This window comes from Strigops habroptila, chromosome 2 (genome assembly GCF_004027225.2).
Source record: "Strigops habroptila isolate Jane chromosome 2, bStrHab1.2.pri, whole genome shotgun sequence".
NCBI classification, from domain to species: Eukaryota; Metazoa; Chordata; class Aves; order Psittaciformes; family Psittacidae; genus Strigops; species Strigops habroptila.
Genome location: NC_044278.2, coordinates 81,189,776 through 81,202,112, shown reverse-complemented (window position 1 = coordinate 81,202,112; position 12,337 = coordinate 81,189,776). Strand labels below are relative to the sequence as shown.

Below are 12,337 nucleotides of genomic sequence, written 5' to 3'. Positions count from 1 at the left end.
ATTGCTGACAATGAGTTGTTAATCTTACCCTTGAGAAGATATTTTCCAGAGAGCTAGTCAAGGATTTCTTGGCCTTGTTTTTCAGAATGTCAAGTTTAAACCTGCCAGCACTGGTGGTGCTTTCTGGAATCGTACTGTTAGAAACGGTCTGTTGAAATGAGCAAGGACACAATTCAGCTTTTTGCAACTGCAGACCTCCAAAGACTAGAGCTGAACCAGATTACATAATAAACAACATATCCTTGACCTTTATTAAAAAAAACCCACCACAAACAAACAAAAAACCCCCAACAAAACAAAAGCCCCCACATGCTCCACCCTAAAACACAGTTAAAAGCACATTCCATCCCTAAAGACTATCTTGTAAAAGCATATAAATTTAACAGTACTGTTACCCCTTTCCTTTGCTAGATAAGTTCGTAATCTAAACTGAAAACAATGTCCTCTTCATCCCTATTCTCCTCAGAAATAACTGTTTGGGAATGAGGATCAGGTAAGAAGGAAAAGGACAGAAGAAATATCTTCACACTGTAAAGAAATCTGTATCTAAAACTAATTGATCGTCTTTCTTCCCTCCCTTTTTGTGCCCCAAGCTTAAAAAAACCAAGCATGCCACTATTAATCTCTTTCACAGTCCTCGCTTAATTGCAAAATGCAGCTTCAGCTACGTCTGATGAACTCTAGCAGTGGCCTGATAGTATTCCAGGTTGCATTTTAACAGGGTGGGAGGAAGGAGAATAATAATAGAAAAATAAGCTTTACCGATGGTGCTTCACCAATGTGAACATGCGATTTCTGCTTAGTTTCACAGAGCTGGCGTAGATGTAAGATCACAAGTTCATTTTCTTCCTGGTCATTTTCAGGCTTCATTTTCTGTCAGTAACGGCAAAGAAAAGAAAATGTTGTCTTTCAAGTCAAGATTTGCTTATTTTCCCTTCCATATGTATGTATTATTTGAAATTAATATACTGATATGCCAAATGCTAGATTGCACTATTAGTGTGTCAAACTGCACTACTGTTTGTGTGACTTCATACTCCTGAGCAAAATAGACCAAAACTTTCCACATGCAAGACATTACAGGCTGTGGAGAGGTGGGAGCCTTAGGCCCACACATTTTGTTTTCTAAGGTTGTCTGCCACTGGATAGCCTTATAAATGGAATAACAAACCCAGGAAAACCAAACAGCCACTCTCTTCCTCCAGCAGCTAGAGAGGAGTGTAGCCTTTGGAAGCCTAAATTATTATATATTTCATCCACTTGAGTACACTTACTTATATCAGAATCTTGCCTCAGAATAAGTAAAAAAAAGACAACTTCTGAAAATGCCAGACATATTCTTGATACCTTCATGTCTCACATGCTTTTAACTCACTCCCACATTGCTTTCAAGTAGGGAAATGTGTTCACAGATGAAGAACTACAGGGAAAGAAAAAAATACTCTGGGTATGAACACAGATCATCTCAGCAGACTTGGGAATCAAAACTTTTCCCATAGCAGTGTATCATGTATGAGGTTAGGTTGGAGCATGATATTTCAGCATGATGTTTGGTGGAAAAATAGTAGATTCTAGATCAACTACATAACAAACCAAACAAAAGCAAAAACATCTAGTCCATTTTATCATGGTCTTTTTCAAATTTGAAAGAACAGCTTTTGATGTATTACCTGAACACGTTCAAAAATGTCTGCTTGCTCATTATCAGTTAGTGACGACAGATGTCTCTGAATTACAAGTTTGGCTCTTGGTGGATAGAGTCCTGAGAAAAGAAAGGAACATTAAAGCTTCTAGATTCTCAAATGATCTCTCAAAAAAAAATTTTGGAAAAAATTATAGGAGACAGAAGCCTGCATTTGAGTTTATACACGTTTAACGTATGACAGTTGTATATCTGCAGTGTACATGATACAAAATACTTCAGGTTTTGCTAAACCACATGGTTTTGTCTCCTTTCTTTAAGCAGTGGCTGGCTCCTGTGTTAAAGGTCGTGGACCCTACCCTACTGATGTCTTACGTTCTAGTACAAAGAGATCACTGACAGCTGTAAGCCTGACAAATATATAAGAGAGGAGGAAGAGAGGAACAGATCAGGAATGTAAATGGAGAGATACTCAATGCACAGGATACTCAGATGCTTTTAACTGAAAAATTTAGATGCATTTCTACACAAGGTAAGGGTAGGGTACAGGTCATACCTGAGAACTGAAGACACTTTTAAAAGCAAGAACAGCATAAAAGCTGTAACAATAAAGGAAATAATTTCTGGTGCTCAATAAAGCACGTTTGCTTCCTAAGCTTGTTCTAGGAAGCTACAAAAACCGTGGGGAAAATCAAAACACCCAAATCAGATGAAAATCTGTATTTTTTTCCATCCAAGGCAGATATCATTCATAGAAAATTGGAAACAGAACAGATCAAGATTTTTCCAAAGTCATGAAGGTCTAGGTTTTGATTCTGATAAACTTCTAGACTCTAAACAAAGCAGACAGATAAAAACAAAGGGGCACTAAAATAAGTCTTTCAGTCACTAAGTACAAACTTTATGAAACTACTATTACAGTAGTCAAGTTGTTGCCCTAGAAAAGACTTTATTTTGATACTGGCTATTTATTCCAGGCTTGCAAGTACCTGCATTCAGGATACTTACACTGCCTTATACAGCAGCCTCTGTAGTTTTTAATTTACAGAAGACTTTCCCAGTTGAGCTTTACCACTTCTGAAGGTCTGTTCTTAAGCTCAGAAAATACCAGTCACAACCTAATAGAATTTCACTCCACCAAGATTTTATACTCTGCTTTTCATCCACCAGAGGGAGATAAGTAGCAATAGCGATTTTTAATGAATAGGAGAACTGGCAATTACCAGCACCATCATCACCAGACCAGAAGATACAAGACTACTGTAACATACTTGCTCTTTTTGCATATTTTGCATATCACGTTGCAAGGAGACATAGCAAAGTGACTGTAAAAACAGGATCCTCCTATTGACTTTGTTTAATTCTACCTTGTAAGATTCTTTTGAAGGTGTACTGTCACACCTCACTTCCAGAGTAACTGCAAAGGTTTGTCTATTCGAAGCCTTAACTTTCTTTATTAGATATTAATTTCCTAACTTAATAATTTATTTACCCATAACAGAACTAGGTTCTGAAGTGTATAAGCGAATAAACAGAAAGAAGGAAAAAAACAGCTCCACACAGGAAGGTGAACTGGTAGGTTTTTCTGCTCTGCTTAACGGTTAAGAGAAGTATGATGATGAAACGGTATGTATTTATAAACAGAAGCTATAATATATTCAGTTGCAATATTGTTACTGCTATCACATCTACTTGATTACAGAAAGTGCAAATTGATGGCAATAAATTATTATTGGGATACTTTTCCCTCTGTTCTCATATTGTTTAAGTTGAAAGCACACGCTTAATAATTAAGATTCTTCTCGAATGATCAGAAAAACACAATTAGAAAATAAACTCAGCTGCTACCTTCAATTCTTTCACAAAGTTTGTGCAATGAATGCATAGGGCAGGCCTCACACAGTTTAATCTGCGTCTTGGCATTTTGCAGAGCTGCAGCAGTGCTAAAGGCTTGTTTCAGGGTTAGCATTACCTCATCAACCTAGAAGGGAAGGATGGAAAAGACAGTATATAAACAAAAATGCATGCCATACACATCAGATGTATAAATCACATCACAGACAGGTGCTTTACAATAAAAGAAAAACAAAAAAACCCGCTTGCTGTCTTCTACAGAGATCACGATTATCTTCACAGCCATTTACCTTTTCTGTGGATGCTCACCATCTTCAGGTTCAGCCAGACACTGTCATTTTGGGTATATAACTGCAGCTACTCAAGTTTACTGGGCAAGCAGATGCAGTCTTAAGAAGCTGCAGGTGGGAATTTTTGGATTGAACATATTCTGGCTAAATAGAAAGCATGAATTTCTTTTTCTTTAGCATCAAGATTCTCCTGTGAACTACACATGCTCCTTCTCAACGATTTTCCTCCCACCACTGTACCATTTTAGCACAAAACCCCACAGACCCATCCTGCTCACAGACGGGAGCTTCCCACAGCAGCTCCCTTTTCTTCAGACTACTATACTGGCTACCAGCTTCATCAGAATCACCAACTTCTGTTTAATCACTTATGTTTAAACCTGTCTTGCAGTCTGCCCTGATCTTTCCTCTGCCACTACCACGGTGCTATGTTCCCGCACACCAGCACTGGAAAAGCTCAACTTTTGTGTAAGAAAGGTCTAGGTGATAGTGTTTTTCCAAACTCATTCAAATACGCTCCCAGACTTTATATACAAAGCACTTGGGAGTTCTCCTGTCTGTATTTTAGGGGAATACAATGCCTCTTAAAAGCTGTTTAGTCTTTGCATTAGCATGGAAAGGAGGAGACTACAGTTTGATGACAATCTGAGGAAAGAAATCAGATTGCTTTGGAAAGATTGGAAAGAAATCAGAATCAGCAAAAAATCCTACTTCAGAATATTGGCTCCTTGCTCTTATCTGTTGCTTTGTTTTATAAGAGGAGGAAGAAAGCTGAAATATTAAGAACAGAATTATACAGTCTAACATTGAAAACCTACAGACTTTTTTGAGGGTCTGTCACCTGGGGACAGGGAGGATGGGGACTTGAACGTGGAAATTTGAATCAATCTGTGTCAATAAGTTTAGTCATTTGTTTTGGGTTTGGTTGGTTTTGGGTTTGGTTTTTTTTTTTTGGTTGTTTTTTTAAAAATCCACAGTTTTAAGCACTACCAGTAATTTCTGGGTGCTCTCTCTTCTCAGCAATAAAGCAGGGCGTTGAACAGTGAATATATGTCTTGCAATACAGGCTTGAGATTTTTTTGAAGTTGGCAACAATGCCTCTCAAATGGAAGATCCACAGAACAGTGCTAAGCATATGGATTATGACTACACTAAAATCCTAAGAACTGTAGCACAAACTGTAGCTAGGTTCAGAGCAAACATACACAAGCATACCAATATAGCCTGCTTGGCAGCACAGAATCCGGAAAGCAGTAGGTTTTACAGCTCTGCCCTGCCACAGCCAAACTGTTGCTGGGGTCCAAGCGACTGCCTCTTAAAATAGCTCAGGAATGTTTATTTTATATTGCAATCTGGGCATACCCACATTTATCAATACTAAAATATGTAAAGAGGCTCAGAAATACATGGTTTCTTTACACATCACATTTTAAATTTTTGAATTATGCATGGTCAGATTTATCAATAGGTCAGATGTAACATTTTCTGGTAGTACAAAGACTGGGCTGATTTCATAATAAGCTCCCATATTGACAAAAGTGCAGCCTCAGCTACCATTGTATACCCAAGGCTGTTAGCTGTTTTAATTTTTATTGATCTAAATCTATTCACTCTCAAGCTAGTCAATGGATTAACAAATTACATTTTCAGCTAGCTAGAAGAGTGATTTTTAAGTTTAGCTGAAAAAGAGTGAGCAGCTGTTAGCACAGCCATCAGGAACAAACATTTTTCAGAACAGAAACCAACTTCTTTTAAAGTGTCAGTGCTTTAAAACAAAAGTGTAGTAGCCAAAATTTCCTGTATGCGTCTCATGTTACTAAACTATCTGTACCAACTAAATCACTGGCACCTGGAACTTCAATGGCTTGATACATCCTTTATCAAATGTCCAATGGACTTTTTTATTGTCGTATACACCCACGCATATTATGGTTTTCTTCTTCTCTGACCAGACGCTGCTATTTTCTTCTCCCGCGAAACAAAACACACTACAAGAAAAATACTAAAGCCACATGCAAGATCAGCCAGTAGTTTAAACCCTACTCTGAAAAGTATGTTTGGGTTTTATCATCAGCTTTGTTCCTGATTCAATACATGTAATTACATGTTTAATGGAGAACCAAGTGCCTCAACAATTAGAAATGCAAGAGTTACAATCAAATACAGAGCCCAAATATGCTGGCAGTCTGCATGTGTGAACTCATCCATCTGGATTTTTTTCTATTTGTTACTGATATATGCATCAGCAGAGTAGCGGGACATGGCTGTGTATCAACAGAATGTATGCACTTCCTATTACGTATTTCTACATTCACCATTGCGATCTCACACCTGAGAAGAGGTGACCACTGAGGCTCAGCTGACACAGCAGAATAACAGAGACTCCCATGGTTTAGGAAATACCTCAGACATTCTCCGATAGAAAGGTTAGCATCATTATCATATACTCACCAGAGACTCACTTGCACACTGGAACACATAGCAAACATACTGGTTTAACCCAGGTTCAACGGATTCCCGGCAAATGAAACCAAAGTGATCAACATGTTTTATACCCTAAGAGAGTTTAAAAACAGCATTAGTGGACTATTTTATAAACAGCTTCAATTTCCAAAGTGATCCTAAAAATAGTTATCAGACTCCAACACTTGCCAATGAAAAAACTCAAGAAATTAAAAATGCATACTCCTAATGATGTATTTTATAACTACAATAGTTATCCTTAAAATTGCTTTTCACATTTAAAAGTTACATAAAACTCTTTACACAGTCAAAACAGAAGTTAAATGGCAATAGACCTGGGCCCTGAATTTCTTCCATTAGGAAAACTGGATTTTCAGGGAGGTGAACTAAAGAGTCCTAGGTTGTATTTGGAATTGCCTCTACTGTAAAAACTTGATGTAATGAGCCCACACTAAAACATGGGACTGGAGTAGCATCGAAGTAGCAACAGATCTTCACTTTCCTGTAATAGAAGTTAGGACTACACCAAAAAGAGCAGGAAAGGAGTGGTGACATGCAGAATTCCAACCGAATTCTTAGATAAATTCTTTGAGACTAACATATCAGAACTTTCAAGGCTTACTACACATTACTACTGGTGTTTTCTTTCAAGATCCTAGTCTAACTGCTTGACAGGGAATGTTGCCTTGCTAAAAACAGCACTGAGAAGATCAAAGAGAGCTGCTTCCTAAGACACACTATATTCCCAGTCTCAATTCATGGAACATGACTCACTATTGTTAAAGCTTTTGCCAATGTTTTTATCATCTGAGTATGGAAATAGTAGATTTTCTCCAAAAGAAAGCCTAATCCCTCAAGTTCAAATACAACAGAAACTTGGTTGCTTGGATCCATCTCCAAAGAAAACACCTGTATCAGGGAGGAGGCAAAACAACTTGTTTGTCATTACAGAAAACACCCTAGACAAAATTGGTAATGCAGTACGTGACAGACTGAACATATTGTCATGGCATGCTGTAGTTTTTAAAAACAAAATTCCAAAAGTTACATTTATGCTACTTAAACAAAACTAACAAAGATGCAGAGGGCATCCAAGATGGCATAAATGGCATTAGTTTACCATAGTCCACCGTAATCCGGACTTAACTGAATAGTTTTCCTATGACACCTGAAAATCGTATCTTGAAAACCATAAAATGAAAAAGTACAGATGTATACACGAATGTTGATCTATAGAACAGTGAACTGTTCCCTCTGTTTTGCAAGGAAACCATATTTAATAAAGGTGGTTCGGTGAGATGGCAGTTCCCTCACTGCTGACAATGCCTGAACAAGTCTACTCTTGTCTGACTTCTCAGTCTCCGCAGAACATTTGAGGGGGAGATGGACGTGACACTTGCACTAGTGAAGTGTAAATAATACAGTAAGTTCCTCAATTAACTCCATCACATTTCTTTCAGAGGGTGGCTGGACTTGCCATGCCAAAAAGCAAAGTGGTTTTTTGTTCAGGGTTCCCTCGAGGTCAGCAACGCTGCAGCAAGAAAACCTCTACAGCTGCTTGGCGCCTGAGCTTAGACAGCACACACAGGGTTTACCATCAACTACATTGCTGCTTTGACAATTATATGGAGCACAGATAATGAATTGAATGCAACAGATCAACCATACTTAAGCTATAGAATAAAAATACCTTTATTAGACCAGACTAAAAGAATCCAGAATGCAAGATGGAGAGAACATCTCCTTTTCATTGTTCGTAAAGCTTAAAAGAACAAACATTCCTAAGCTGCAGTCTCACAATATGCAATAAATCACCACCCTATAAATCCGTAACAGAGAAGCCCTGTGGCTAGCACCGAGTTCTTAAAAGAAGTACTGATGAGGCTTATGCAACCAAATCCTTAGTCTGGAACAAATTAATGTTTCATTTCTATTGAACATAGAAAAAAAAAACCCCAACTTCTCTAAAGTAGCAGTTTTGCATTAAGAAAAAATAAACCAACCCCCCCACAGTATTGTTAGTGCCTGTTTGAGTTATTCAAGTGTGCAAAATAACAAAAGCTTTGCTCCATCTGAAAGTGAAGAGGTGGAGTGAAAAACTCCACCCCTGAAGCCCAACACATAGCATTACCTAACACTTTGTACTGTACGCAGTTATTTTACTGAAGGAAAGTCAGGGCTTGAAGGTCTGCCATGGTCATGCTGGTCTCCACCTCACTTTAAATTCAGCAGAACAAAGGTTGTCCCTGCTTAGGACTATTTTGTTGACTATTATCAGTATGTATATGCAACCCAGGAGCTTAGTATGTAAAGCTGAAGTGTCACTTTTATCCAGCTCAGGACACCCAAATGGGAGAAGACTCAAGCTGTCTGCAAATTTTGCTTTCCGTATCACTATTTTAAGAATCTCTTTGATCTGTATTTATTATAAAGCTGTTAATACATCATTGTTTGATTATACTGTCCCATTCTACACTTGCACTTGCCATTTTTCTCTACCAGGAACAATACAAATTGTAGTTAAACAGCAGAGTCAACTTAAGGACCTAGACCTTTAGTTGGTAGCTCAAGATTCCACTTGAATTAAAAGAACTGACCAGTTCTTAATCCGTATTAGCACTGATAGGACAGTCATGCAAGAGCAGATCTGTTATTAGCATTAAAATGAAAGCAAGGAGGGGTGAAATACAGGTTTATAGCATGCCAGAAGGTGTATTTTAAACTAGAATAACAATGTTTAAGGAGGCCTGAAGTGATGCATGTGCGTGGTGAATGAAAAAAGGTAGTAAGACAAGACCTCAAAAGAGAAAGTGCCCAAAGTAACAGCTGCTGAACAAGAAGAAGATAGAACGATGAATCCCTCAGGCCTGGCTTTTAACTTTGCAAGACACATTTATTCATTACTGGATATAGCTAGGTTCCCCTATTGCCATATTCGCCAGAAGAAATGATGCAGCTGAACTGCTGTTTTTCTGAAGGGCTGACCCGATGCTCCCCTCCTTTCATTCCAGAGACTTTTAGGAGCTTAGCTACTCAGAAACAGCACACTCAGAGCACCCTAAATGGAGATTAAACTACTACCAAAATCATATCCAATGCTCTCCCAAAGCAGAATAGTTTATAATTTGTTTTCTGACCAATGATCAAAGTTGCCACTGCCACAGCTCAGATCTGTTATTTTGCACTCATCTTTTCTGTACTTAAGCGCTTTGGGAATGACGTTGCATTATTTTTGTGCAGTATCTACTTGAAACTGCTACCAGATGAGTGAAAGCCCTGATTTGAATAATAACTCTCACTCTTGTAAAGGTAATCAATACTTAAAGTCCACTGCAAGTGTTCATGAAGCAATCACAGTTTCACAATTACTTCAGCTGTACTCCCCAGATAAGCTGATGCATCAAACTTCATATAGGATTTCTAGATACATTAGTCACAATTGCTCAAAATCCCTACCCCGTCTTTACTTCTTTTACAGCAATTTACTTTCATTCAGTGTAATTTAGATAGGATAAACTGTTTAAAAATGGCCTTTGAGACTGAATAAAGGAAAACACAAGAGAATGCTGAAAAAGAATTCTGCATTTCTTTTTCTTCAGCTACCTACAGACCAGCAAGACAATCCAGCTGAAGAACAAATAAACTGCTTTTCTCCTGATGATCTACATGTTGCTTCCCATTAATGCTTACCTGAGAACATGAGGAGATATCTTTAAAATTCTTTTCAAGCACAACAGATTTGGTGTCCGGACTGATGAGGTTAACTTCAAACCTTCCAACCTGGTGAAGAGGGGTAGGGAGGGGAGAAAAATAAGTCTAGTTTATCACTGTGTTGGAGTCACAACATTAACAGCAACAAAAATGTCACAAGTCTAGCTCTTTCTTGTTCACATAAGAGTACCTTTGGCACAACAGCTTACTCAGCAGGAATACGGGTGCCATAATTCATCCTATGTTGAATAAGAATATTTCAGCAAGACCAGCTGAATAGGAAAAAGACTTGGAAAGAAGACAGCTTCCCTGCCCCCCTTTTTTCTTTCTGAGTTATTTTGGTTTGAAGATCACATCTTTGACAGACAATAGTAAAACCTTTACTAAACAATGTGGCTAAACTAAAAGCTGTAATATAAAACAGAATTTGAAGATTTTTTTTTAATTTTTTTTTTTTAACTATACCATAAATCAGCTGAGAAATTACCTTGATCTTAAGGTGGTACTTTTTGGTTTTGTAGCAATTCTGGATGAGAAAGAGTAGTTTCTGCAGCAAGCTATCTTTCAGCTTTCCCAAATAGCTTCTCAAGCGTATGGAACTTATTTCATAGACTTCAGGGAGTTTCTCAGCTAAATCCTTTTCATTACTAGTGATAGCTGTGGTTTTTGAAAGGGCAATGCATTCTCACTTCAGTTAGCATTTCCCCAAAAGAATAAAAGGCAAGAATGATCTTTAAAGCAAATGAGAAGACAAAACCCAGGCATTTAGCCCCGCTATTTTAAGGTCCAAAGATCTTTTATTTCATGGGTCACCTCCTTCAAGTGTCCTTTTGTTTTCTCAATACAAGCTCTGAAGATGTCAAATGTACTTCAGTCAAGAGAAGAAATAACCATGAGGTCTGAGGGAAGAAACCTTCTGTGCATAGACATTGACTACTCATTTGGGAAAGACAAGCTGAACATTAATACAAATTACCATAAAGGGGCTGGCTCAAACCTAAGGCTGTGAAAGCCTTATGTGAAGTTGTGAGCTTCTTTCTAATGGGACAAAAAAAGAGCATTTGTCTGCATGAAAGTCTTCATCGATTCTCTTTTTGAAAGTATACTCACTTTTTTCAGCTAGGTCTTAGGTCTCACCAGTACAGACAAACCAGAACTGCATATAAAATAATTATTTCACTAGAAACTCTGCTCCTGTAAATAATTATTCTGTAAGTAATTATTTCTTCTTAAAGTTTACCTGAGCTCATGAGTTGAGGTGACTTCCTTAAGAAAATGCAGCTACTTGTGTTCCAAGCATTTATGAACAAATACACAAATATTTATGACAAATCATGAAACCATACTGAATCCATATTACTTCTCTCACAAAACTTGTCTCAGCTTCAAACTGCATGGGGAAGGATAAAGCGCAAAACCAACATGAAATTGCTCATCCTAGAACACACCTGGAACAGCATTGTCCTGTTCTTCTCGGAATCGGAAGGCTGAACATGACTGGGTGCACTTGCATGTCTCCTGCGTGGCTGTGTTTTCAGGTTTGTGTCATGAACCCTTCTTTGCATAACTGCAGTGACACTGCTGCACCTTGAGCGAAATTCTTGCTGCTCATCAAAGCCAGAGTCCTCTAAAATTCGCTCAGGAAAGGAGCCACGAGTGCTGGCCAGGTTGGCCAAGCTGGTCTGGCTGCCGACTGTAAACATCGCAGCATGCCCTCCAGTATTATTTGGGCTGTCCAGCTCCTCAAATGGACTGTCCAGTGGAGAAGCTGGCACATTTCCTTCACACAGAGGTAAGTCCAAACTTGACTCGTTATTCCGCTGCTCGTTTAACAGTTTCAGGCGCTGGCGCTCATGAAGGCTGAATTTCTCAATGCAATCATCAATTAGTGAGGAGGGAGCTTTCTTGTGAGCCACTGTCACCTTTCCACAGTACAAGACCTCAAATTTTTGAGAGTCATAGAAGGCATCTTCACTTTCCTTGCTTGGTTTGGCATCTTCTTTCAGCGCTGCTTTGGAGACTTGTCTTATGCTGCTGATGACATCAGGAACCTAAGGGACAGTGTGAAAAGTCTGGTTAGCAGCCACAAATGAGATAGCACAGACAGTGATACATCAAACATTTCTTAATGTAAATATTCACACAAGTTATTTCTTAGTTGGCTACCACTAGTTTCTTGGCTGACAATATAAAAATAGTAAATTCTAAATTCTGTATAGACAATTTATGCATGGGAAGCAAAGCAAATGATTTCTAAATTCTTTACTAGAACCTGTTTCAGAACATAAGGTTTTAAATTACCAGGTCTATCAGTAAATGCTCACAACTTTTTGTTTGTTTAACTGAGACTGCCTTCTCTTTTCTGTGGCCCTCTTCC

The 12,337-nt window shown here is 38.3% G+C and overlaps 1 protein-coding gene across 5 annotated transcripts in view; it reads right to left on the bottom strand.

The window, feature by feature from the left end:
- Positions 1-12,337, bottom strand: part of TBC1D4 (TBC1 domain family member 4) — a 104,482-nt gene that overhangs the window by 32,568 nt on the left and 59,577 nt on the right. For all 5 annotated transcript variants that reach the window (XM_030476419.1, XM_030476420.1, XM_030476415.1 and 2 more), the window contains exons 2-8: positions 11,409-12,011; positions 9,940-10,029; positions 6,238-6,342; positions 3,491-3,623; positions 1,671-1,762; positions 763-873; positions 29-148 (exon numbers count right to left, since the gene is read on the bottom strand). In XM_030476419.1, coding sequence (XP_030332279.1) covers positions 29-148; positions 763-873; positions 1,671-1,762; positions 3,491-3,623; positions 6,238-6,342; positions 9,940-10,029; positions 11,409-12,011 — 1,254 coding nt within the window. The remainder of the gene's footprint in view (positions 1-28; positions 149-762; positions 874-1,670; positions 1,763-3,490; positions 3,624-6,237; positions 6,343-9,939; positions 10,030-11,408; positions 12,012-12,337) is intronic.